General features: G+C 46.0%; 1 protein-coding gene across 1 annotated transcript; it reads right to left on the bottom strand.

Moving 5' to 3' along the window:
- Window positions 1-1,249: 1,249 nt before the first annotated feature.
- On the bottom strand, window positions 1,250-26,834 carry LOC309595185 (monocarboxylate transporter 2-like; the record flags this gene model as incomplete). The annotated part of the gene is made up of 4 exons (XM_082321801.1): window positions 1,250-1,542; window positions 4,376-5,251; window positions 10,110-10,253; window positions 26,618-26,834. 4 exons carry the CDS (start codon window positions 26,832-26,834, stop codon window positions 1,250-1,252), a joined length of 1,530 nt encoding a protein of 509 aa, XP_082177927.1.
- Between the last annotated feature and the right edge of the window lie 370 nt (window positions 26,835-27,204).

The raw sequence follows: 27,204 nt of genomic DNA, 5'->3' as shown, positions 1-27,204 counted from the left end.
CAAGGTCCCAGCTCTAAGACAGTGTTTAAAATCATTAATCCTGAGTAGTATGAAGCACAAAGTAAGCAGGCTGCACTGCAGGGAGGGCTGTGGTTTAATGCATGACTATTCGTGGTATTTCCTATTTTCTAGCGGGGGAGCAGGGCTTTCAGGCACCTAACTCAGGGCAGCGGATCCCATTTCAGCTATGGCATGCCTAAGCTTTATTCACTGAAGCAATGATGCCCATAGCTCCTCTGTGCTTCAGTTCTTCATTTATACAATTAATTAATAGTAACAACACTTACTGCCTCACCAGGGTGTTGTAAAGAAAAAGCATGCTAAAAATGGTAAGGCACTCAGATATTGGATAATAAGGACTGTGTAACTTCCTAGGGAAAATTTTAAAGAATTTGCACTGTTCGAATATAGACCAATGTTTAAGCCCTTTAAGACTAAGTTTCTGCCCTGCACAGAGAAAGGACCTGGAAGAAGGACTCCTGTAGCATGTTGGCATTGTGCTGGCCTCTGCATAAGACCACCTTTCTCAAAGCATTTTGCTAAATGCAGAGATCCCTGAGAAAGTCCCTGGTCAAGCCACGAGGAGCCACCCCAAGTTAGTTCCTTCCTAGCATGCTCCGGCCATGACGACAGGCTGCCTTGCTGCCACTTCACACACAGGCATGTACTGCCCTCATTCTGTTCAAGCAGCTCTCTCATGTTGTATTTAAGATGAGAGTAAAGTCTATTTTACGTTTCCATGAGACAGAGGTGCAAGCCACAGTGCAGCTGCCAGCAGAAGGCAGCACCAAATCCCTGGGATAATTCTGACACTGCAGTCAAAGAGAGTCGGTTTTGACTGCATGGTGAGAAGATCCAGCCACCACAGTACTCAATGCAAAGCCCATTCAGACTGCTGGAAGGGCTCTGCCTTGACTCTGATGGCCATTGGCCTTTTCACTGAGTAGAGCTGTAGTACACAGTACAAAAGTGGGGTGTCGGTTGCACCCTTACTCAGCCCCTCTGGGAAATGGGAAATATCTGAAGAAAAAGGTTGCAGGACCTTTGGTATGCAAATGGATACTGCACTGTGTGTTCCAGCACTTTATAAAAAACTAGACTTAATTCTGTTCTAGTCTTCTCCTACAAGAAAGAGGAGGATGCACATGGCACAGCATAGGGCAAAATTTAAAAACCTGGTGTGATTTCACAGCTAGTGTCAACTTGAGCAACCCAGAAGTAATCTCCCATTCAGCCCATGAGAACAGGTTTAAACTTCATTTGTGCCATTCACTGCCTTCTTTAGTCCTTCTCGTTCCTCTCTCAAAGGTTCCAGCTCAGGCCCATCCTGTATGGTTTCTTTGTTCCAGTTATTTCTGCCTTCATTTTCTGTCCTTACAGATTTAGGGTCCTCTTCCTTTGCCTTTCTTTCCTTCTCCTCCTTGGCAAGCACACGATAATTATAATAATTCATGATGAACAGGAAGGTTCCTGCCAGGACCATCACAGCTCCACATTTAATGAACATGTATTTATAGTCCCCAAAGGTATCAATAAGAGTGCCTGTAAAACATATATTAAAAAAAAAAAAAAAAGAAACTTAGAGATGAAGGCAAGAATATTGTGTTTTCAGATCCTAAATATAAAGGGACACCCTAGGGGCTTTAGGATAAAATAAGACATTCTCCGGACTTCTGATCGCTTCCACAAATACTCTGATCCTGCACATACTTCACACATTAACACTGGTAGTTAACGTGGATATAGTTAATACTACCAATAATTTGCACAGTTAAGCAGAAGGGGACAGAGAACCTACATTTCAAAGCCTGGACTTTTCAGGCACACCTATTTTTCCCATGCAGAAACTAAGTCCTCTGATCAGAGTCTGCAGACAGTCTTTCCATTGACTCCAGTGATCACCTACAAGGATGTCCGTTTCACTTGGTAGTCCTCAGGCTGCCAACAAAAGCGGCAGCTTTCCGGAGACCTTTGTGAGATGGCACCTGGCCACCGGGTCTCATCTCAGACTCTTGACAAAGACCCTCCAATTTATTCCACCGCGGGTCATTCACCAGCATTAGAGGGGACTCAGCTTTTGGTCACAGCTGCCCTTTCTGCATTTATACTCATGATCTAAAGATGAAAGGGCACTGCGTGAAACTGGAAAACATTAGTTCCAGGGAAAGCAAAGATGATGCTGTCAATGTCGGATAATTTCAATGCCAAGACAAATGTGACAGGTTCCTCTCAAAGGTTAATGCCTCTGCTACGGAGTTACAGAGTAATTGAAGGGAGACGGCTTAATTGAAATGTCAGTGTTCTCCATTATGTCAAAATGTAATGCAAATCTTATTGGGATTATGATCCTGAGCATTAATTCCCATTTACTGGTCCAACACAAGCCATTCTTAACATCCCAAATCCTAATTAAAGTAAGACCCACTCCTAACCTGGCCTTCACAGTACAGATAGTCCTCCTTGAAACTGGCCCATCATCCATTAGCTCTCTGACTTTTTGGAATATGTTCTCCTCCTTAAAAGGAGGGACATTTAATTACTTCCTGACTGACCCCTAATGGTGAAAAGCTGATGATTAATTATCCCACTGCATTACACTAACAGGGGATTTTATGGCCACCAAACAGATTTCTTGATCAGAAAAATCATAATTTTTAACTGGTTTTGGTCAACGGTTCTTCCTGAATCATCCCTAGATGTCTTGGTACACCATTTTCAATGCACTGTGTTTTTCATGTTACCGGTGAAACATCAACCAAATGCTAATTGCAACATTTTTTCCTTTTCAGCGAATCAGGATGACCTAGAGGTCTCCTAAATAGGTTTCAATGAGAGTTTTAATGAGTAGACTATTGGAAAATTCAACAGTAGGATAGTCTTGCCTCTTTTCCTTTGAGAATGAGACAAAGTCATAAAACACATGGGGAACAATTTACTTAGTTCATTAAAGCAGAACCCTGGAGTAGGTTATTAAAATGCCAAAGAACCAATAAATTTGCTGCTTATTAAAATGGTGGGGAAAACCCTACAAAACTAATATTACTGATTATTACATAGAACTGGTTTAGCCTCATTAGCAGTCTCTGGTCATTAACTTAATCTTCCGCACAGAAAATTACATAATTCAGAAAACGGTCATTTTAAAATTGTATTTTCTTTTGTTTGTCATTAATAAAATAATGAATCTCTAAGACAGCAAGACCATACAGCTGCTTCTGTTCACACTGTATGAGCTACATGGTAATATGAAGAATTAAACATCTCTGCAAGATGTGTCACACCGATTATTAGCCAGATCTCCGTTTCGAATCCAGGAAATGGGTTTAAACTGCCTTCTTTCCGTGCATTCTTTACATTTGTTATGATACTGTCATATCAAAAGAATTAGCAGAGTTTAACTTTTATACATCCAAATATAGACAGCACACACAACCTAATTAAACATTTTAGCATGCTTAAAGGTGACCAGTTTCCAAACCAGTTATTCAAGCTTGCGCACAGGTGAAATGCAAATTGCAGAACAGGGCACATAGATAGGATGGTGTCTACACACTGAGAGAATGTCACCTATAAAGTCATTTAACTCATAGCCAACTCAGATTTGGTAAGGACTCCACTTGAGCCAAATGCCAGATTCAGATATGGTGTCTTCCAGACATGGTGTGTTCCTTGTAGAAAAAGAAGTGAGCACATGCTATAGGGGGAAGGAAGCAGAGGCTGTTAAAATCACAGGAGATCACTGCTCCCACTTATCTTCAGATGACTGTAAGTCCTGCTGGAGGTTCAATATTGTCAGCATGGACATTGAGTGTCTCTGTCTTTCAATATTTCAAACCATGCCATCCAAAATAAATGTTTTTTTATTTTTGGAACAGCCTTAAATCTATCAGATGCTCTGAGATGACTGAAATCCATAAGTGGAAGTACTCAGAGCCTTAGAGACAAATAGCGAATGCTAGGTTTGAGCTGACAAGAGGATTTCATAGAACTGCTGTGTTTTACTGTGCTTAAATTGTGGGGGACTCCAACCTTTTGCAACAGGAGGCATCTCCAGGAGGAGCTGTCTGAAGTGCAAGGTTCTTGGTGTTGCAGGGAGTCCCATTCTGCAAGTTCAGTTCAAGTGTTTGAAGGGATCAGGGACTAAAAGATCATTCTACAAACTCTTGACTTCAACTGGAGGACTACACAGGAAGGAGTAAAAAAGAAATGCTGGAGGAGACAACTGGGACCTGCCTTCCCTGTCCAATTACTAGTGGAAAAACAGTTGGTGGGAAGCAAACAAAACATATTTAGAATCATTTCCTACAAACTCTGCTTGCAAGAGGCTAAATCTAAGTGACAACCCAGTAGAAGCAGAGGAGGAAAATACACTCACCTCCAATAGGTGGTCCCAGCAATATCGTGCAGCACTCCGCAATGGTGACCAGGCCAACAGCGCTTGTGAACCGGGCAGCTCCCACGAGGTCCATGAGCGTTTCAAAGAGCATGGCACAAACCATGCCAAAGGCCAAGCCGAAAAAGATGGAGTAAACAACAAGCCCCATGTAGCCAGAAGCCAGTGGGCACAGAAGGTGGCAGGCGCCATTGAAAGCAATGGAGAAGCTGAAAAAGTATTGAATCCGTGGCCTCACCCACTTGCTGTTTGCAATGATACCAGTGGTAGGTCGGGCAATCATATCCACAATAGCAAGGATTGAAAGGAGGAAAGCAGCTGAATATTCATCAATGCCGATGTGCTTTGCATAGGGTGCCAGAAAAACAATGGGGGCAAAAAATCCCAGGAACATGAGCACGTTTCCGATCAGGTAAATCAAGAACCCTCTGTGCTTAAAGAGGGAAAAATCAAGGTATTGATTGATTTTTTCACAACAGTCTTTTCCTCCTTCCTCTTGCATTTTGGTCTCTATGGGGTCATCCATGGGACCACTCATTTCCACAGCATCCTTAGTGACCTCTTCTTTCAGAGCACCCTTCTCTTCCTCAGTCACCTGGGTTTTGACTGATGCTGTGGCTGCCCCAATGGGTCTGAAGAGGGCTCCTGCCACACAGCAGTTTAATAAAATTGCCCCAAGAATTAAAAAGCTGCCCCTCCAGCCAAAATTGTCAAAAAGGAACTGGTTGAGAGGAGCCAGGGTGCAAAGCATCACAGGGCTCCCCGCCATAGCAAGGCCATTTGCAATGGGTCTTCTCTTTAAAAAGTATTTCCCTATGATTATCACTGATGGCTGGAGGTTGAGAGCAAGGCCGAATCCTGGAACAGAGAAGAATAGTTGAGATAGATACACAAAGGAAGATTTGAGACCCGTTTATCCTCAGCTCATTGTTTTAGGCAAATTCATGGACAATTGGTCCACTGGTGGCTCTTCAACATGATAGTCTGGATGCAAACTTTGCTCAAGATATCCCTAAGCTTCTGACTGCTGCATTTGGGTAACCAGACCCCCGAAAGACACTTTTGGTCAGGGAATGCCCTTTCCTTTTGCAAATCTCTTGGGTGGCAAACCTAGCACAAAGAGTTTGCTTCAGAGTAAATTGAAACTATACACTTAATGAATGCTAGCTGGTTTCGTCCAGACACAGCAGCCTTGTTGGAGAAGAGGATGGATCTACTAAAAAAAATGACAACTCCCAGTTTGAGGAAGGGTGTCCTGGCTTGGACAGTGCTAACCACCAAAGTGCATCGTTCTCACATGTGTCTGGGGCTGGCACCCCTTTCCATAGGTGGTGGGCACCCAACACTGCTGCCGGGCAGACAGACCTGCACAGAAAATAACATCACCTGTCTCAGCCGCTACTAATTTGGTGGTGTGAGCAATTCAGGTCTGATGCAAAAGATTCAGAGGTCTGCAAGTACACAGCAAAACAGCTCCTGCGGATGCTAATTAAACAGGACCCTAGGGTGTTTCTTTTAATTAAAATTTATTTTTATTGCATTTAGATGTATAAATGGTATTATAAATCTGCATTGCTAATTCAGTTAGCCATCGTCTCTTGCACAGATGAAATCTGAAGGCAGAGATACCAAATGCCATGATGGTCTCAACTTTCTGTGGTTCTGTTTGAGAGCACTAGCATATAATAATCTTTTTTCTTTTCAAACATGTCTATGATGTGCAGTATTTCCTTAAAAAGTTAAATTTTCAGAAGTCCATCAAAATGACATTTAAAATCATGCCACATATTTTCCACTATATCATCCAAGAAAGAATGAGCCACATTAGAACAAAGCAGAAATGTAATCCTTGAAGTGATTATACCAGAGAACATGAATCCTGAAAATAGGGTCATGCAGATTTTTCTTGTTCATTAGTCTATATAATTAGTTTGTTTAACTATGCAGTACATAATTAGGCATATTGCTTTACAGAAGAGAATTTAGAAAGGTCAAGGTCCTCAAAATTAATTAAGAAACACCGTCATTAGTCGCTGATAGAGTAGAATCCAACTGATGCAGCAGAATTCAACTCATGTTGGATAGCTTCAGTTTGAACGGCTATACAAAATTACGATTTTTGCCAAGTATAAGATTCATTTTTTTTAATTACTTGGAAGTTTACAACATTAAAAATAAATTGAAATGGCAACGTATTAAAATTAGGCTTGATATGAAACACATTCTCAGCATGAACTTTTCTAGATAGTCCATATATTTGGTAGGGCATGTCTTTGGGAAGTGCAGCCTGCTCATAATGCATAAGGGGCCAAATTCATTCCCATGAGAGGGCTGACCTGAGAACTATGCAGGCAAAACACAGCCTTGGTTAGAGAACACCCTTGACAGTGCTCAGATGTAGGAATGCATCTTCTTTCACCTGAGAATATTCAACACAGTGGATTAGAGTTTGCTTTAACTCTATATTTCCCAGGCTGGTAGGTAAGGGCAGAAATTGAACCATCATTTCCACAGAATCATTTTTGGTAGGGACCTACCACATGTCATGTGGAAAAGAAAAATCAGACTGGATGCCAGCTACCCACTTAGCCAATAATCAACTCAATTTTTTTATTATGTGAACATTAATTTGCCAGTCAGACAAACCTAATTTAATATTACCTCATGCTGTTCCCATTAATTAAATTTGGAGAGTTTCAAATTGACTGACTGGAACTGCAATTTACTTTAGGCTTTTGGCTGACTTTAGTTGGAAATACTTATACCCATTTTATTCTAGTTTTCAGAAACTACAGAAGCTTTTCCATGGCTGAAACTGTTACTCAAATAACCACATTTTATCTCCAAGGATATGACAGAAAGGCCTATTGGTGGTGGTGCATGAACAGAAGCAAGCCCGTGACAGAGGGAGCATCCTTCCCTAGATTAAATACAGCTCCCTCATATTAGAAGGAAATAAGTGGTGCTTCAGGAGTGAGCTGTGTAGCTATTGATCTTGTTCTTACTTTATTAGCAAGGGAAGATCCTACCAGGTATTTCAATGCTCAACATTAACAGCTGAGGCAAAGACTCCAGTCTCATTAGTCAGTATGCTTCAACCTGGATCTCATTTTATTTTGTGGCAGTCTAATTGGTACAGATTGAACTAAACTCTGACCAGTCATTATTGCCTTGTATTTAGCTTTGAAATTTGCTGCTACTACCTCAGACTTGGAGAGGCTGCATGCCTAAACACCTATTTAATGCATCCAGGCTGGCATCTATCCAGGTTGACAGCTTGCAAACCCCATTTCTTTTTCTAAGCCCTATAGGGGAACAAGTGAGGAAGAGAACATGGGTTTTACAGCGTATGCAAAGTGCCTCGTGCAGCCCACAGCTCACGTCAAGGACAGAGCTGCTTCAGAGGTGCCTCCGACAGCAAAGCCTGGCCCCTGCATTGCATGCAAATGGAAAAAGACATAACCAAGAAAGCAACTGATTGCCGTGTCTAATCCCTCCACCGTAAACAGATACTTCCCGCTCTGCTCCTCTGGAGAGATTTCTATTAACATGCCAAAGGCACAGGACTTTAGCAGGGACCTCCTAGTACCAACTATCTTGTTTCTATCTCCATCCCTGCAAATTACATGAACACGGTCTTTTACATCAGTCTGTTTCCTTTTCAGGCCAGTAGGAAGGAGGCTAGAAAGAGTGTGATGTTTACAGGTTGCTTTACAGTCATTGCAAATCGCCTTTACAGGAGTCTCTCTCCTCGTACAGTAATGCTGTCTCAGCTGCGTGATGAGCAGGCAGCTTCGTAATTGCCCTTGAGTGCTTCCATGTTAGGCCTGGCCAGCGAAAGCACTGCAAGCGTAATTAGAGGCATCAAGCATGTTAGCAGGATTACAAGCATCTTCCCTTCTCTGTCAAATTAATATTCCTTCCCCAGCACACACATACCGTGCCTGGAAATGATGGGTTATTAGCTAAGACCTCATCCATACAGCTGCCCTCATTCAGGAAGCAGTAGGAAAAGACGTACACAACAAAAAACGTGCTTGGCTCTGAGGAAACACGACAGCATTAAAGACGAGGAGATATGGGGGTAGTTTGCCCCTGTACCCTGTTGCTGGCATAAGGGTTACATGTGTGCATTGAGCACAGCTCGTACTATCAGCTCTCTGGGGTGGGCAACGGACCAGATTTGCAAAGATATTCAGGGACGAAAAAAGAACAGGGTCTTCATAAATCCTAGGCCCATTGGGGTTAGGCACAAAATTTCCTCCCGGCATATCTTTAGACAAGTACCTTTGAAAATAGTAGTTGGTGCCTTCCTACAGCACTATTCCTTGCCTGAGCCCTTCTGCTCACCAAAATGCATATATTTTTAGCGAAGGATTTATGATTTCCATGTGCTAATCTAGCGTTAGTCAACTTGCTAGAGGACATTTGTTTAGCAGAGAATGATGCAAGCTCATGCATCGATAAATACTGAATTTATCCATGAGCGACATTGATTATTTTTATTTCTCATTGCTTTGTTTCTGGAATTCCTTTCAAGAAATCTGCAAGATTTATTCATTCAGTAATAACACAGTTTCATCTGACTACAGTGACTCTCCTTAGAAAGAGTAAGGTTTAAGAGAGGGAATCCTGCATAGAGATTTATTCACTACCGTATAGATTTAGTAAAGTAATATTGGTGCAGAAGAACAGGGTGACAAACTTTCTGTCCCAGTTTACTTTGCTAGTGGCTGGTTTTACAGATTTTAAATGTTGAGCTCAGACTTTTCATGTTCAGAAAGCAGCAACACTTAATGCAGCTACAGAGAGATAGGGAACATTCATTAAAACATACACCTTGCAACCTCAAAAGCCAATTTTGAACTCATTGTGTCATGTTTTCAGGCAGATGTCCTAGCTGCACTGAAAGAAACATTAGCTGTACCTTAGCCAAAATAATCAAACAAAAATGCTTACAATTAAGCATCTATACTCACACAGGTGGAGAACTCCAATACATCTACCTTTAAAAGCAATGACCCAGCACCTGCAGGATTTAAAGATGCTGGACTGACCCTATGTCTTCTCCTGTTTGAGTTTCCGATATGGAAATTCATATTTCAATACAGACAATTCAAATTGTAACTTCAATAAGGAAATACAGTTTTATGTTTTTCTCAGTAGGGAGAATATTGCATATTATCAATCAACTCCAGTAGTTATTACTTTCAGATAGACTTCCTAACCTCACAAGCAGGCCAAGGGCAAGTAAACTAAAGCAAACCCCTGAAATCTCATTTCATGTATCTGATAGAGGGAAGACAGCGCACAGTAATATAGGAACACAGGTGCTTTCTTCATAGTGGCACTAGTATCTTGAAAGGCTTGCCTTGCCCAGGGCAGAGCGCAGTCAACCTGCATTCGCTTCAGTGAGAGCTGAGGGCACTGATGGCCATCCTCACCGTTGCCTCTGGCCGAGAGCACTCATCTGCAAAGAGCACATCCCCTGCTAAGATCCCGCACACGATGTTCAGCCAGGAACAAAGCACTTAGCGGGGGATATGCTCTTTGCTAAAGTTCATCTGGAGCAGTTAATAAGCCAGGGCCCTTGTCCCACCAGCTTTTTACCTCACCAGCTTCCCATTGCATTTGACTGAGGTGCCCAAGTGTGGATGCCCCAAGCCACCAGAAGTGAACCTCAAGAGTGGGCGGACAGGAGATGCTTTCTTCTTACCTGTAATGAAGCCCGCACAGATGTAGAGCTGCAGGATGCTGGTGCAGAAGGCGGCTGAGACCATCCCAATACCACACAGCAGGCCTCCAAATATAACCACAGGTCGGCTGCCATAGCGGTTTACTAAAATACTGCTAATGGGACCTGGGGAAAGAGTGCAAAATGGTCCTTGAGGTAGGTATCTTCTGACAGAAGGGCATGTTTGACACAAAGCAGGTAAAACTCTGCAATATCAGTGCCCCCGAGGTGCTGCTGACAGCTTCTAGGGTGACTTCAGGAAGAAAATGGAAAAAGAGAAAGATGATCTGCACTGTGTGGAGACGGCAGCATGTCCCATGCCACACAGTGGCTGTGTAGTCGGTGACAGCTCCTGCCCGCAGGACTGTAAAATGTCATCAGAGAAGGCAAATGGCAATAACAAATCAGGTGAACACATGTTCCCAACACAGGAGCTTCTTGATTTATTATGATGCTAAACCATACACACAAAGCAGTGGTTCATATTATGAGGCTGATATCATGAATACTGTTGCATTTTTAATGCCTCTATTTAATGCAATTCCAATACTGCTGACCACGACTGAAGCTTGAGCAGAACAGTTGTTAATTAAATCTTAATAGCAGTCTATGTAGGTAGAAACAGTTTGGGATGATGGATTAGCTGGAGCTCAAAAGAACCAGTTTGGTCTTGCATTTATGTAAAGAGGTGGTTCAGGAAAGTGCAAAATTATGAAAGAGGGAAATGGCTTAACAAAGACTGTGCACGCTGAAAGGAAGCCTTTATATCTGAGGAAGTGGAACATGCCAGCAGCTTTGGGCGGAGGAGGAAAGAAGGGAGGTCTTGTGTAGAGTAGTCTCAACCAGCTGGAGGACCAGTAAAAATCAGAATCACAGAATAATATATGTCAGAGGGACTTTGAAGGTCTCAGGACCAACCTCCTGCTCAAAGCAGAGCCAACTCTGAAGTTAGACCACGCTGAGAAGCCAGAACAAGAGAAAGCAAACTGAGCAGAAAAGAGTGGTCCAGAAGTCAAGGTATGAGATGTAAGGAAAAGATTCTGTATTACTCAAAAACCCTGTGCAGAAGTGCTGCAAAAATGATGCTGGAAGTGAAGCAGGGGGATACAGGCAGCATTTAGTATCTTATCTTACCTGACTATTTCTGGTGCTACTCAGCACACAGCAATGGTGTTCTGGAGCCCAGTGTGCCTGTTTGCCTTCATTCCTGCCATTACAAACAGCCCGCACCATCCACATACAGATTACTGGAAAGGGCTATTTTAAGCTTACAGGCATCTCTAAAGAGTTTCACTGTGGGATCTACCTCACTGCAGAGCCATTTGGTAGGATATTTACCTTTGCTTAAATAATCTCAGCCAGAAATAGTGCCAGAGCACTTTCCAGACCCTGCAAACCATGGCACAGGACCTGGACCCAAAAACCCCAATATCCTCTCAGCATGGCTGACAGCATCCGAACAAGTTCTCAGCTGTTATAATGTGCAAGAATAAAAAACAGTAGGTATGACTGGTTTAATCTAGGGAATGAAGCCCATCGTTACATCTGTAACATGTAAAATACTTTCCACTAGATGTCTAAGGTCAAAACACTCACAAACGAGATACACACAAGCACAGTCTTAACAGCATCCCTGTAACTGAGGGATCTGTGAGCTGGTCGCATTGAATGCACCATTCAATTAAAATTTCTGTGAGTGTATAATTACATGAAGAGTTTTTTCTCCTAATCCTGTAACTGGATTCACATGCATGCATCCTTTTGCTGCACACAACACTACAGAATTCAATGAGAAGTTCTGGGGAGAGAGATATATATGTCAGATCAGCACAGCAGGAAAGGGACCCCTTTCTCACTGAGTTTCCCCTGGTCAGGGCTCAGACTTGCATCATGCTTGAGCTGGTATCAGCGTGTCCTCTAATTCAATAGATCGAACCAGCGTTCCTCGGAAAGTCACCAACACATTCCTCTGCAGCCTAAGGGCACACAACTCTGCCATTTTTCAATTTTCCACATGTCCGCATTTCTCCAGAATCAATCTAATGACTCAACTAAAAAAATGAGGTTTCAATCACCCCTCCTGCTGGAAGGGGCTTTCACATTAGCCCTAAAACTACAGGATGTCGTACCATGCAGCAGAGCATTGAAAGCCCACAAGATTTCTGCTAAGGCCCCTCTCCTGCTCTGATTCAGGGCAGTTCCTGGGGAGAGAAGCCCCTGCTATGAGAAGTAAAACAAAATGCTCACTTATGTCCCACTCTTGCAGCATCCAGCTCAGGAGAAGGGCAATATGGATCACGTCCCTCTCACTCCAGTCCATAAGCTGTCGTATCAGCTTCACCCATCAGTAAGAATGGGTTTGGACAATGACAGCAAATTCCTTCCCAGCTACGGGGACAACCCCAGGTAGAAGCTGGAGTAGATGAAGGCAAAAGTTCATATCCCAACCACTGGTTTTACAAATGAGAGCAGCCTTCCTGTGCCCCTGGGGCACCCTCCATGAACGTGCAGTGTCCTCAACCACATCCCAACTTCCCAGTGATCACTTATTAAGCCACAAGAGCACAATTGCTCCCTGTTTTTGTCTTGCGTGATCTCTCAGCAATGCTTTACAGCAGGTCTGCATGACCTTCAGCAAACAGCCTTCATCTGCTATAACCAGTGTTATCAGTTTTACAGGGGGATAATCAGTCCCGCCTGTTTGCCAGTCTGGGTGGGAGAGCTGTGGTCTCAAAGGTGTTATCTGCCTGGGCTGGGCTGAGCTCACAGGGAACCGTGAGGAACTTCAGAAGCAACATAAGCTTTTCTCCTTCACAGCCTGAAACCTCAAGTCCAGGCCCTGTGAGCCTGCTTTGCTAAAGAAGCGCAGCATACAGGATCACAGCCCACTCTTGTGAGTGACAGCGTTTGATCTCCCTGACCAGCCTCACCAACATAGGACTGAGGGTCAGAGACTTCTAAGGTACTAAGTGCAGCCAGTCAGAGGAGAAAAACAGGAGCAGAGCACCTGGACTAAACCTTTCCAGCCACTGGAGAATCCACAGCGAAGGCCTTGATGAACACTCAACCTGCAGGGAAAGCACCAGCTAGACCTACACTTCACGAGACACCAGAGAATCCAACCCAAGGCCTCAACAGTTGGTAAACCAAACTTCCCTGAGCTGCTGCTCATAGGCTGAAGGTTTTGTAATAGTCCTGAGCAGACCTTTCAAATGCACTGAAGCAAATGCAAAATCACATCCCCAAAATTACTTCCACTTAAGTCATTTGGACCTACAGAAACGTCCATAGGGTTTAACGGAGCAGCCTTTCAAAAGCTGTCCCATCTCTCGGCAGAAACCGGCGCACGCAATATGTCACATAGCTGTGCACACTTCAGCATGCAAACCCTGCCAATTTGGGCAGGCGTACGAAGCACAGATGCGTATGCCTTCACCCTGCCCAGATGTCTTCAGTGATCAGCATCACACCCAACACATCTAAATACACCTCTCCTGCCCTGCTCTGCCACATACCACCCATAGTGTATTTCTCACAGGGGGCTGATTAGCTATCAAACATTAGATAACTTTAACAGCAGTGTCCTGGGCAGCTTCAGAAAACATCAAATAGCTCAAGTCACAGCAGAGGAATTAAGAACAGGGAACAACAAAGCCAGCACTGCAGTTGTGGGAAATAGGAAACACGATTACTGCTTTGCTTGCAGCTATTGCAAAAATTAAAAGTGTGACAGCCCCTGGAAACATGGTGGAATTGAAAACTGGGTCCTGTCATTTACCAGTTATTCAGCCTCCATGAAAAGAATAAAGATACTGTATATTACCACACAGAAACCAATTATGGTAACATGTGCAGCTTAGATCCCAAGGCACCTTTACTTACTAATATCTGCCTGGTCAAACATGCAGGAACCGCAGTCTCCCTGTCCTGGCATCCAAACTAAATCATCCTTCCTTCCTGCGAGCCAATGGTGGGAGAAGCTAACAGGAGTCAGGGTGATTTTTGCCTCTTAATTTACAGAGTCAGGTGAGGACAGGGCAAGAGAAACAGCTGGCAAAGCTCTCAGAAAGCCGGGCTTGACCTTGCAGAAGCAGCCACACTAATGCTGTCTAAGTCTCTGAAAAGTCATGAGGAGGAGCAAAAGCCATCTCAGCTGCTGAGCATGTCCCCGATGCATGGCTTCTCAGGGACTGGAGCAGCCAGGGCTAGTGTCACCCAGCCAGCACTGGCCCCACAATCCCACCACCATGGCAGCGTTGCAACTTCTGAGGAAATTAGAAGTAAAATTTAATCCTCCCCCCTTGCACCCCAATACATCCCAAGGATGAGCCTGCCAGCACAGGGGTGGTAGCAGCCGGTGCTTCACTGTGGGAAGGGGTGGCATTTCCACCCATCCGGCCCTAGGAAACAAGGCAGCCCCTTCCACAACCCAGCAAGTGGCTTCCTCCCTCCTGACGAACTTCCAGCTGCAGCCATCATTTATCATCCATCGCAAGGGGATGACACAAGACAGCAGACGACACGGGGGGTGCTGAGCCTCATCCTGCTGCTGGCTTTGCTCAGAGCCGCGCCTGCGGCTCTGCACCTGCCCTGGCTCGCAGGGCACGGCTGGGGCACACACTCTCCAGTGGAGCTGCCATCATCCCCTGGGTAAGAGCAAGGAAAGCCCGCTCAGAAATGCCTCGTTTTACATCCCAAGCCCTTGCAGAGCAGGGTGCATATAAAGGGGGTCCTGCCTGCAGTAAAACTCTGCAGTATGGAGAGCAACTGTTCGCACCAAATATCCCCTAAAGATGCTGCTGGGATAATGGCACTCCTGGAAGACTGATGTAATGTAAAGCACTATCCTCAGCCCATATAAATCATGCCGGTTTAGTGCCTGTCCTGTATAAAGCCTCTCTTTTCTCATGCCTGTGGCAGATTTCCATTCATTGTTAGCTGGTACATGAAAGGCCATGTCAAAGAAGCTGATCTTGGTGGCAAGCAAAACACAGGAACTCGCCAGTGGGAAAATAAAGCAAGCCCTAACTCATTTGTTAGCTTGTCCAATTACTTTTCACCTTGAGTTTTGTGTTTGCAGAAGTGAAAAGGACCCTGAAGAGGAGCTTGTAAAACCATAAAGAAAATGCAAAATACTCTGGACTCTCCTCTCTTCTCCTCCACAAAGCCAGGCCATCTTGTCATTTATTCTTTTTAAGCCACTGAACTATGACCTAGACAGGATCATAATGCAGAGTTGGCATTTAACAAGAAATATCAATCCATACTGGCTTAAACCCTTGCAAGTATGACAGTGCTCAAAAAATAGACACCTGAATTGCCTTTCTGTTTTCCTCAATAAGCCTTATGAATTTTTTATGAGCTGCAAAACTTCCAGTGTTGGTGCAAAACACCAATGTGTTTTTAACAAGGACTAAAACATTCTTCTCTCCCATACCTCTGACCATATATATATCCCTTATTTGTAAAGTATGGTTTGTCATTTTTTTTAACTTAACCTAATACTAACATAAACAGTTTTCCCCCTTTTCAGTGGAACCTGGCTTAGATGAATTTCTGCTGAAATATTCCTGTGCAGAGCAATGAAGAGAAGCAGCTAAGAGCTGAGACCCTGAAAGACCAACCCTGTAACCCAGAGGCTTCCATGCAACGTGGGTTTTTTTCAGATTTCACAAGACTGACCTTCTGACAGTGTAAAGTGGCACAGAGCCATTGCAAACATCATATGTCTGCTGGTAAGACCGTTTGATGGCCATGCAGATGATAAAATAGCAACACTTTAAAAATACTCCACTGCATGGACCCCAGTGCTGGCAGATTTGGGACCACCAAGTGCCCCCATCACTGGGGCTACAACGTGCAGCTCAGCTTTTCCCACTTTTCCGCAGTGACAAGCGGCTCTAATGAGCTGTTACTATACAGGGACATTGGTCAGCACCAAAAGAACTGCCCAGATAGTTAATATTTTCCAAACTGCTGTGAAAACACAGATAATACTAAGGAACTCGGCACGACATGACTGGCGTTGACTATGTGGAGTCACTGGGGATGTAAGAAGGAGCAGAGCATACTCAGCTAGGAGGAAAGGGGGGGAAACCATTTATACTAATAAAACAAAGTCTATTATTACACTAGTAGTAAAACAACGACAGGAGCAGGCCTGCAATTTCCTCAGTAATAATCTCATTCCCTCGGTGGAATAACAACACTGCCTTTGGCCTCATAATTTATCCACCAGGGTACCAGCCCATTGTAACAGAGCAACCTCCTCATTACCCCGCAAATGAAAGCAAGTGCCCCCGCATTATTAACACGCTGCCAGAATCCACCAGCTTCCCAAGGCGGAGGGGATCAGCAGCAGCAATCAGCACCTGGTGACGATGCATGGCCCGAAAGAGCGGTAGCCTGAGAAAACACAGGGCACAGTCGCAAAAGCAGGGTTAAAACCTGCAGCCTTTCAGTCTTTTGCCTTGCTAGAAGAGAAGTCCAAGGTCCAGGATCTGGGTGGCTCGTGCTCTTAAGTGTTTGTCACCAGGGCTTGGAGAACTGCTGCTCCCCAGCTGACCCATGTTAAATGAGCCCTGCATGTGCCTGCTCCAGATCACCATTGGAGAAGAATTGCTGGTACCTGGTAATAATACAGTGTATTAATAGCCTCAACTGCTTGGTTCAGATGGTTTATTTTGCACCTGCAATGGCTGAGGAGCCCACGCACAACTGGTTCTTCCTCAGGCAGTGCTGCTGGAGACAGGACGGCCATGCACGCCGGTGCTGGAGGACAAGCAGCAGCGAGCAAATGCCCCAGGTGACAGCCATGGTATCAAATACCCCTCTGCCAGACCCCAAAAGGCAGCTTGAAAAGACCTGTCCACCCCTGAACTGCCCTGATGCCTTCTGTTAGTATCACTTTGCACTGCACAGAATCATTTTTAAATAAGTAGGCTGAAGTCCAGCATATGCAACAGCAGCTCCAACAGCTAACCAGTCACCAGCAGCTGCCTCTCTTTCTTCCTCATAGGTGAGGAAAATGGTCTGTAGGTTAAAGGGGGTAATGGCTGCAGTTTCAGCACAACCCCTGTGAGATGCATAAGCCAAGTATGGGAGAAACTGCCTGGACACAACGTTACTCGGTCATCAAACTGATCGGTCCAGGCTCTGTGGTGCTGGGTCTCCTGGGCAGGATTGGCACCAAATCTACCTGAGAAGGCAGTGGTTGTAATGATCTGGTGCAGAAACCAAGCCACGGCAGCCCTCCCTCCCCTGCACCCACCAGGCACGTCCTTGGGAATTCAGGGACCCTGACCTCCCATCAGAAATACATGCATTTGCCACAGCAGGATTCTGATGTTAAAAAAAGAAGGAAAAACGATGCAGACGAGGCCCAAGCTTCAGAAAGACAAAGCATCCTCTTCCTTATCCAGCAATCTTATCTGATCAGTGCTTTGGCATTTCAATTTCCAGATTACGCAGCTGACACGCGCTGCTCCTGCAGCTCACGGAGAAGCCACAGGCCAACAGCTCCAAAATCGGGGCTGGAGCCAAGGTCCTTCATGTCACTTCATATTTAGGCAATTAAATAACTGCTCCTGCAAGGGGATGGCGTCACAGGTGCCGAGCATGCAGCTGCCTGCGCTCAGTGGTTTCCGCGGGCTGCTGGTTTGGATCTCACCCACACGGCAGATCACAGCCACTGACCTTCAGAAGGTCACGACTTCACACTTTTTGAATTTCTTTCCCATGAGTTTTTTAGCTAACCTTTTGCTTTGGCAGGACTGCAGACTTTTATCCCTTCCATCACTTGAAGTCCAGCTGCAGAACACGAGCTCCTTACGCAGCTGAAACACCTATTCCCTGAGATCAGCAGCTCTTCATTACTGGTCTTAACACACTGCTCTACAAGCAAATTGGCCCCTACCTGGCCATGCTCTCCAGAGAGCTTTGTCGACCTCCTGGAAGCCCTACATAATTTGACCAAGAGACCACTTACGCTGGAGGGCCGTCCAGGGGCAGAAAAGCTGCAATGATGCAAGACAGGCATCAAAGCTCTCGCACTCCTTCCTATGGCAGCCCACAAAACACATGCTCTACTGACCGGGGGAAGAAGTTTTCATATGTTTGAACTTCACTTGAGAGAGTGGATTATAACTTATTCCTGGGCTTAACACCTGCCTGCGAAGCATTAACAACACCCAAACCAAAACTCTTCTTCGCTTTCTTATTCCTATTTCTTATTAATCTCGGTTTTTATTAAGTCTATCACATCTCTATTACTGCTGCCTGGTGACCTTGCTAGCTCCAATGAAGGGTGAAATGATAAAGCTTTGTGACCAAGTCCACGAACACAGAAATATTTCACCTAAACCTATAGTGCTATTATCGCTCATAAGTAGAACAGGGCTATTTAAAAAAATAAAAAATATAAGCACATACGTGGTGACCTTGTAGGGCTTGAGTGCTCTCTGAGAGTCAGGAGAAGTATATGAATCTGCAGCCCCATCCATTACAGAAATCAAATCATTCCTCACCTGGCTTTCTTAACAAAATCCGTGATCATAATGGTGCTGCTACCGCGGGGATGTTTCAATGACACGGGGAGGCTGATTGACTCTTGGTGGGACTCCAAGAGGTGGTGACAATAAGCAGAAGGATGACGCCCAGCACCGGGCAGCTGAGCCGCAGGTACGCAGGGAGAACCTGCCTGGGCTTGGCCTCGGTGACAGGATGCTGGATGTCCACCATGGATAAACAGAGATATTCCTTTTGTTTCCGCCTACACAAAATATCCAGGTGGAAAAGCACATACCTACAGAAATCCTAGTGAAAGCCTTACTTGAGAATTTTTGTAGAACCAACACTGTAAGCACATAAGTAGAGAGAACTGACACATGAGGCATTACTGCAAATATCGCCTGTCCTTCCCTCCTCTTCCTCTCCTCTCTTGTAACCCTCGCTCAGCGCTAAGGGCTGATGAGGAGGCGCTCGTGTCGTTTCAGACACCCTCAGGTAACGGAGGCATCCCATGGGGTGCTCAGACACAACACAGGACCCAGAGGACACAGGTGCTGGATCTCCTGGAAAGACCAGGGAGCAGCTGGCTGCGCACCACAGATCCGCACCACATCTGTATGGGCTGAGCATCTCCGAATGCAAACTGCGCCCAGGTACTGACCCTTTTATTTCTCGGCTAAGCCCAAGTTATAGAAAATGATTGGAAGCCCATAGTGCAACTACCCAAGCACAACGCACAAGGATAACCCCTTTGCTTTTTAGGAGTGAAGCCACTCGTGTGGGAACTCACAGGCTTGGGGCTCTGGGTTTCTTAAAGAACAAGAAAAAGCCCTAGCACATGCTGTGGCAGCTCATTTCTCAGCAGCCAGGGATGAAAACAGTAGCACCAGCATGCGAGCTCAGTACCTGCAAAAAGACACATGCCTTGCAGAGATTATTTCTTAAACCAGACAACGGCCCCATTGGATGCTGCACACAGGCAACCTGCCCTCATGCAGACAGCTCTCTTCCCCTGCCCAGCCGTTTGGGACTCCGCACACAGAAAAGTTACTGCAAAATGCTGGGCAATGCACAATTTTGTCAGGCACCCCCGCCACTGAGCTTTTAGCAGTTAAAGCCTCCACCAGTCAGGGCACGTCCTGCCCTGGCGCTTGTGGTCCATCAGGCAATGTCTGAACCAAAAGTGGCTTGCAGAGAGCTTGCACCTCCTGAGGCCTGGCCTGGACTCTGTTACCCACTTACTGTTTGTCCTTGAAAAAACCCCACACCTCCCTTCCTGTGCCTCAGTTTCCCCTTTTAGTGCTGCAGTACCTCACAACTATTTGCAAGCACTTGCGATGGCTGGAGAGCCCTGGGTGAGGTCTCCTGGAGGCAGAGAAGGTTTTGATGAAGTTTGCACCAGACCAGAAGAGACCATTGGCAGTTTTGATTAAGTTAAAAACTGCAGAATCAAACTCATTATTAATATAGCTTTACGCCACTGCATGTTGTAAGGTGCTTTCTAAACCTGTCACTGCAATTTATCATGCTAGCAGTGTAATAAAATACAGCTATAAAATTTTGGATTAAATGTTCAAGGTCAATGGTCGACTTTCAACTTCCCAATCTCTTCCTTGCTGCTTTAGCAGATGCTCTATTAAGCAGTTACAAGCTCTGGGAGAAAGTTTCTTTGGAGAAAAGACTCAGTTGTGGAGCATCTCCAGAATTAAATCTTCAGACATTTCATCCAATTACAAAACAATAAATAATAGATAACAAGAATAATAAATACTAGCTGGCTTCAGGATAAGGCTTTTACTTCAGAAACATTTTTCTTGTGTTTGCAAAAGGTGGCTCTGCTCCTGTCTTTGCAAAACAGACAGAAGGCGATTCCCTAATTTTAATAGAAATTTGGATCTGTAAGAACAGCATCCTGCAGATTTTGGGGGAAGTATTACAGCAGCGTATAGCGAGACTGAGAGCAAGGCTCCACTGCACTACATACTGAATAAAAACAATGTATGGTCCTGATGCAACTTAACTTTTTATGTATTAAGAGACAACAGAAGCAGCACATATTTACATCTACAAACTGTAGACAAACATGAAGAAGGCTTAGCTGCACAGCAATTGCAAAAGAAAGAGTAGAGATTCTTCAAAATGAGGGGGGAAAAAAGGTCAGATGTCTCCTGCTCTAGTCCCAGCTATTCAAGCTTATCAGCTGAAATGACTCTGTGTCAGGATCTGGACTCTGAGTTTCACTCAGATGACTTCTGTTGTTTCATTACAATGATGAAAGGAGCATTTTGGCCACACAGTCACCATAAAAAAAACCCTGAAAATGCAGATACTGGCCCAGGTATTAAATTATTCTATTCTGGCACACGTGCCAGCAAGCCGGCTCATTGTTCAAACTCTAACAGCTGGCTGTAATAAAGGACATTACTTCTTCCCACAATCCTTACCTCTCTTATAGCCCTAGAGGAGACTGTAACAGCTACAAGAACATTGCTGCTATTAAATTAGTAGCATCAGTATTTCTTATTTTTAGAATGTTTGGCTGCTTCCCCAGATGCTGAATAGGGCAACTAAATTACTAGCAAATTAATATTGCTTATCTTTTCTTTCCTGGGAGCTCAACTGCCTCCTGCTTTCCCTGGGTAACGGTTATCTCTGGGGACTCATCTGTGGCCTAGCTTGAAATGTGTCACCCTTAAAAATGGGAAAAGGGCAGCTCAGTTTGGTATTGTGAACACGATGCAGGCACATGGCCCAAGTCAGGAGGCGCGAAGGCCAAAGGTTTTCTTTTTTGCAATTATATTATTTAAGATTGCCTCTTTGAACAAAACCTATCCCTGCCCATGAGGCAAGACCTTGGGAGCCTTGGTCTTGTGTTGGCATAGCAAAGTCCAAGGAGGCAGTTTGCAAAAGGAAACCCTGCCAAGGACATGCAGCTGCACAATGGGTGCCCTACGATGCTCCACATTTTGACAATGTTGGTGTGTCCTTGTCACCCCCAGAGGCTGATACCTGGGAGCTGAGCTGCAGCTGAAGAAACCCTCAGGGAAGGATGGTGGCATCTCCCCTGGTCCCTTATGGACAGATCCTGGTTCCTTATCTTTACAACCAGCAAAGACTCTGCTCTGTAACACTTTTCTCATTTGGCATAAGGAATGAGCTCTTTGCCCGCGACCAGAAAAAAAAAGTAGAAACATTGTAAAACAGAAATCCTTCTTTATCAGATTGACAGGGTTTCACCCTGAAGGATTTGGTCAGAGAAAAGCAATGTTTCCTTGTGCTCCTCGCTCACCAACCTCCCGGTTTGCCCTCCACAACTGGAAACGTGGAATTGCTGAACATGAACACTGGCGAGAACTACAAGTACCCTATCATAAAGTCCAGGCTATCCACTTTACTGCACACTAATCTGTTTTGCTACTTGTATTACAGTGACAGAATTGTTTTCTGCAACCCAGCTCAGATTAAGAAACTGGGGGATAAGACACATTAAAACTTCTGCAACATATATTGCCAGAGCCTCGGCTGGTGTAAAACAGCTTCCTAGGGGAATTAAGCAAAAAGCGAAGGGCAAAAATAGTCTCGGCTGCTGATTTTTCAGTCTTAGTCTGAAAAACTGGCACTGCTCTGGTGCTACAAGCCAAAGCCTCAGGTGGTCACTGTAAATCTGCATCCATGCTGTCAAAGTCAACAGAGCTACTCCGGTGGAGGTCTGGGTTAGTTCATGTGCGCATTTCCAGAAAATACGCTTCATTTGCATTATTTACGAAATGCAAACATAAGCTCTGTTACACAGTAAGCAGCACAGCCTAAATACCAGTCCCCACACCAATGAACATGCCAAGGAAATGAGGGAGTCTCCTGAGGATGTCTGCAAACAAAAGCTGTTGTCAGTAAGAGCATCAGAGCCTCCGCGCCCTGCCAAGGCGCTGGGCGGCACGGCTGCCCTGGGCTCCAGGGGATGGAGGGAGCCGAGCAGGGTGGCCGGGTCAGTCCTCACGGAGGACATCCCCGTGCTCAGGTGCCAGCCTCGCTGCCCTGAATCCTGGCTTCGAGAGCCACAGCACAGCCTGGAGATGTGGCCGAACACCGGGGAGGGGACAGCAATGCTACAGCCTTTCCCTGAAGCCAACCGAGCAAACAGCGGAGCCTGTGCACTCTTGAGGAAAGCTTTTGATCTACGTGGCCACCTTCCAAATCACGGCCATTTACTGCTGCTGGAGCAGGGGGAAAGGGTGGAGGCGAGGCAAGTTTGGGGTTTTCCTTTTGTGCTGTGATGCCCACACTTGACACCAGCAAAGGCACCACTTGGCCCCTTCGGCCCCCCAGGACACAGGGCCTGAGGCCTCACGTAGGAGATGCTCAGTGCACCCCGCGTGGTTCCTGCGTGGTTGCAGCCCAGCCACCCCTGCACCTCCCCGCGGGCTGTGACAGTTCTGCCTCGCCGCTGATTTGGGAAAGGAAGAGAAGGAGTGGACAAGCCATGGCAATAATTACCTGGTTTAGTAACTCTACTAGTTACTCAGGACTATGTTGAAAGCTTACTTTGGCATTTTTAGAATTTACTCTTTTCAGAAAAGATTAGGAAAAATCCAGTGTTAAACTATTTTCTAGTTTTTCAGCAAAGTAAATCAAGCTTTGCTGCACAGGCATCCTAACAGCTCTAACAGCACTGCAGCAGAGCAAGACTTTGGCAGCTCACAGGAACTGGCGCCCCGTTCCTCTAATGAGAATTTCCAAATCACTGAAGTAGTTCATAAGTCAAACCTGCTCTGGTGTTAAATGCCCAGTCAATCAAATTAGATGTGTTAAATAGGCTCTTGGGCACGTGTGTTTCATTTGCTCCATGTTCTGTAAACTCCCACTGCGGCCCTGTCTGCAGCCACTGAGCAACTCGGCATCCCAACCTGGATTGCTGCGGAGAGAGGGATGATCAAACAAGCATAAATCTTACTCACGAGCAGAGCAGAGGAGGGGAGGACTATTAAATGGACATAACTCTAAGCAACTGCAAGGCAAGTGGGAAGGCAGAAAGGTACAATCTCCTGCAATTAGGTCTAACAGTGCCCAGTTGTAGCATCCCCCATATTACCGTACGATAGCATAAGGAGAGGTAAAGTTAAAGCTCCTTGCAAAAAGGCGGGAGACACTCAGTTAATTGGGATGAAAGTCCACTCCAGCATCCCAGGTACAGAGCACACGGCACTGGCTTGAACACTTGGAGAGAAAGAGAAGAAAGTGGGTTGGAAAGTCTGCAGACAGGAGAAGGCAGAGGTGATCAGAGCAGCATTGCACCTGCCTCAGCGCCGGCTCATCAGCCGTGACCTGCACCCCGAGAGGCTCAAGCCCCCCATCTACACCCCTGTGAGCAACTTCAGGCACTGCCAGGCGCAGGGTTAATCTGCAGAGCATGTTCCTCACTCGGTCATGGTCAGGCACAAAGCATCTCTTCCATACCAGAGGGTGGGGGGATACATTTTTATTGGAAGACAAAGCAGAGCTGGCAACAACCCACAGAGGCAGCCAGGGAGCCCCGCAACCTACAGGCAACTCATTTGGCGCATTTATTGCAGCGTTACGGGACAGGCAATGGGATATCGCTTCAGCACACGGCAGTCTGTGGAAGGGACGTGATTTTTGGGGCCGCTCCATCAAGGTCTCGCCCCACCCCATGGCAGAGCAGGTTTTCTCACTGCTTCACTGTGGATGGTGGTTGAAATCATAAGACCATCATCATGATGCCTTGAGCCCCAGCTAACATCCACCCAAGACTGAGTGCACTGGAAGAAACAGCATTTCCCCAGGAATAAGGCTTGCACTATAAGATGCCCTGAACTACTCAAAGACAGAAAAAAACATGTTAGGGACCCAGCCATCAGGGAGAGCAGCGCTCCCTAGTCTCCATGGGACACATTTAGCACATTGACCTGAATTAAAACACCAACCACAGCCTTCCCAACAAGTGAATTTTAGTACCAGACCACCAAATTTACAGCGGCCTCCACTCATTTGCATACTTTTGGTACCAAATATTAGCCATCTCTCTTTGACTTCCAAACCACGCAGCTTCCAAGACACTGATCTGTAGGCAACTGAACACACCAAAGGCATGGGCTGCCTACTTTTCTTTTTTTTCCCACCTGACTGCTTCAGAGACATTCCACATAACTTACCCTAGCACTTTAAAACAGCATTTAAGTAGCATCTAAATGACAAGCAGCCCTTTGGCCTGCCTCCCCGTGGCAGTGTTTCCCTCCCCCACCGCAACCCACTTGCTCCTGTTCAGCCTATACAGAGCCCGCCTGCTCCCTTTGCACTGCAGACTGCTTATTGATACTGCTCGGGCTGAGGCAAAAGTGCTTTTCTCTGCATTTAATAACAAGCCCCAGTGGAAATCTATCTCAAAGCCGCAGTGCTCCCCAGGGCTCGGGCTCAGCATCCCATCAGGGAGGCCAAGGGGGTGGCCTGGGACAACAGCACTGGCTTGAGCAGAGGATTTCTCTTTCTAAATCGCTGCTTGGGTTTTGCCCTCGAAGTGCTCCATTTGTGGGTTCTCAAATAGGAACGCAGCCCTTGCAGAGCTATTCTCTTTGGGACCAAGCCTTTGCAGTGGGTTACAATAGAGTGGATTACAACAGGCTCTGATTCAAGGGTCGCTTCCACTTTACAAACCTTTCCAAAGCATCTTTACCTTCATTACCAACTGCGCTCTCCAAAAAGCACTACAGTGCATTATTAAGGAAAAAAAATATTTGTTTTTAAAAACAAAGAATATTTTCAGAATTGCTTTAATAGTCAGGATAAATATTGATGAAGTTTCCTGCAATTACAGAGCGTGGTTCCTGTCTACCTCCCATTGCAGATTTAGTCAAAGGCAGTCCAAGTTTTTCATTGAGTCATGAAAGTGGTATCAAAATCATAAAAACGAAGCAAAGTTATATGCACTGCTTTGCAACTGATAAGAATGATCGACTGTGGCAATTTCATTGCTGTAATTACAAGCTGCCACAATAAACAAGCAGCTACTTCATTTATTGCTCTACTCCACACTCACCCTTGGCTCAAACCCAGACCCAGCTATTTCACATCAGTCTGTTCTCAGGGCTTTTTCACTGATGCTCACAGAAAGCTTTTGTAGGTAAGCTTCTGATTTCTGGGTAGGGGACCACCACTGCTACCCTCAGCAACATGGCAGGTCCAGCCCACGCTGGTATTTCACAGCCTCTCGGGTGCAAAGTTACCAACTTCTGTCAGAGGAAGGCAGGAGGATGCCAGTGTCTCTTCGAAACAGCTCGCCCGTCCCCTCGCCACTTGGGTACAAGGAGCAGGGCTGGTGCTGCCTGCCTTTGGGGCAACAGAGGTGCTGTGTGACAGGGCCAAGGCCACGTTTTCTTTGCGGCATCAGAGAAATCCCCCAACGCAGCCCGCGGCTGGCAGCGTGGCTGGGGAAGGGGATGCAGCAATGGGACACACCATGCAGCTCAGCCTCTGGAGCGCGGAGGATACTGCACCCTTTTATAAAGGCTTCCGTGTAACACTGCACCCACGTTAGCAAAATGAGCCCTATTTTGAAAAGCAGCACAGGTGCTGCAAACTCAGCTGGAAATAAAGGGGCTGTCAGCACCAAACTGGTCACAGACCACATTTTCAAAGGCATTTGCAGTCTCCCACAGGTCCAAAAGGCACCCAAAGGGGTCAAAAGACGCCTGCACCCACTGAACCCAGTGACAAATTCGGAAGGCACCAGGCCTGTTTGAAAATCCCAACCAACACCAATTTACCTCTGAAAAACTGCCCCTTAGCCCCTTTAGGCTCCAGATATGACTTGTTTCCCTAAACGACATTGGAAATACGATCAGAAAATAAACCTGTTGATAGTGCCTATACAGACGGACACTACTGTTTTCCCTGCACGCTGGGTTGGAGCGAAAATTTCTGGCTTATTTCTGCTTTTACAACACAGGGGCTGGTGCAGGTTTACTCACCTGCACCGTACGTCGTGGCCAACATGATCGAGGAGACCCACGCGATCTCGCTATAGGACGTGCCAAAGAAATCCTGGATTTCTTTGAAGAAGATGGCTATGCCTTTGGGGAAGGCGTACGCGAAGCCGATAGAAATGAAAGCGCCGAAGACCACCACCCAGCCCCAGCCGCCGTCCGGCGGGCCGGGGGCTCGCCCCGCGTTCGCGGGGGGCGGCATGGCCAGGCGGTGCGAGCGGCCGCCCAGCGCTCCTTGGGATGCCCTGAAAAACAAAGTGCAAAGGTGCAGAGTCAGTCCCGGAGATGCTGCTCCCCCAGATCCCCGGTCTGCAGTGACAGCATCGCCCCAACGCCGCTTCAAGCTGATTATTTGTTTCTAATATCGCACCCCACCTCTGCCGCTTCGTGTTAGCATTTAATGCAAAGAATATCAGCGCTACGGAACGGTGCTCCCTGGCATCTGCACCGGGGCTGGGGGCAGCGCGGGACGGGGCCAGAAACGCCCCGTGGAGGTGGGTAAGGTTTGAAACGGCGGCTCCGACCCCTGGCCTGTGCCCAGCCCCCCCGGACCCCCTCCGCAAGGCAGGCCG

The sequence above is a fragment of the Platalea leucorodia genome, assembly GCF_965183815.1.
Source record: "Platalea leucorodia genome assembly, chromosome: 9".
NCBI lineage: Eukaryota > Metazoa > Chordata > Aves > Pelecaniformes > Threskiornithidae > Platalea > Platalea leucorodia.
Note: the sequence above shows the minus strand (reverse complement) of the source record. Positions and strands in the feature narration are given on the sequence as shown.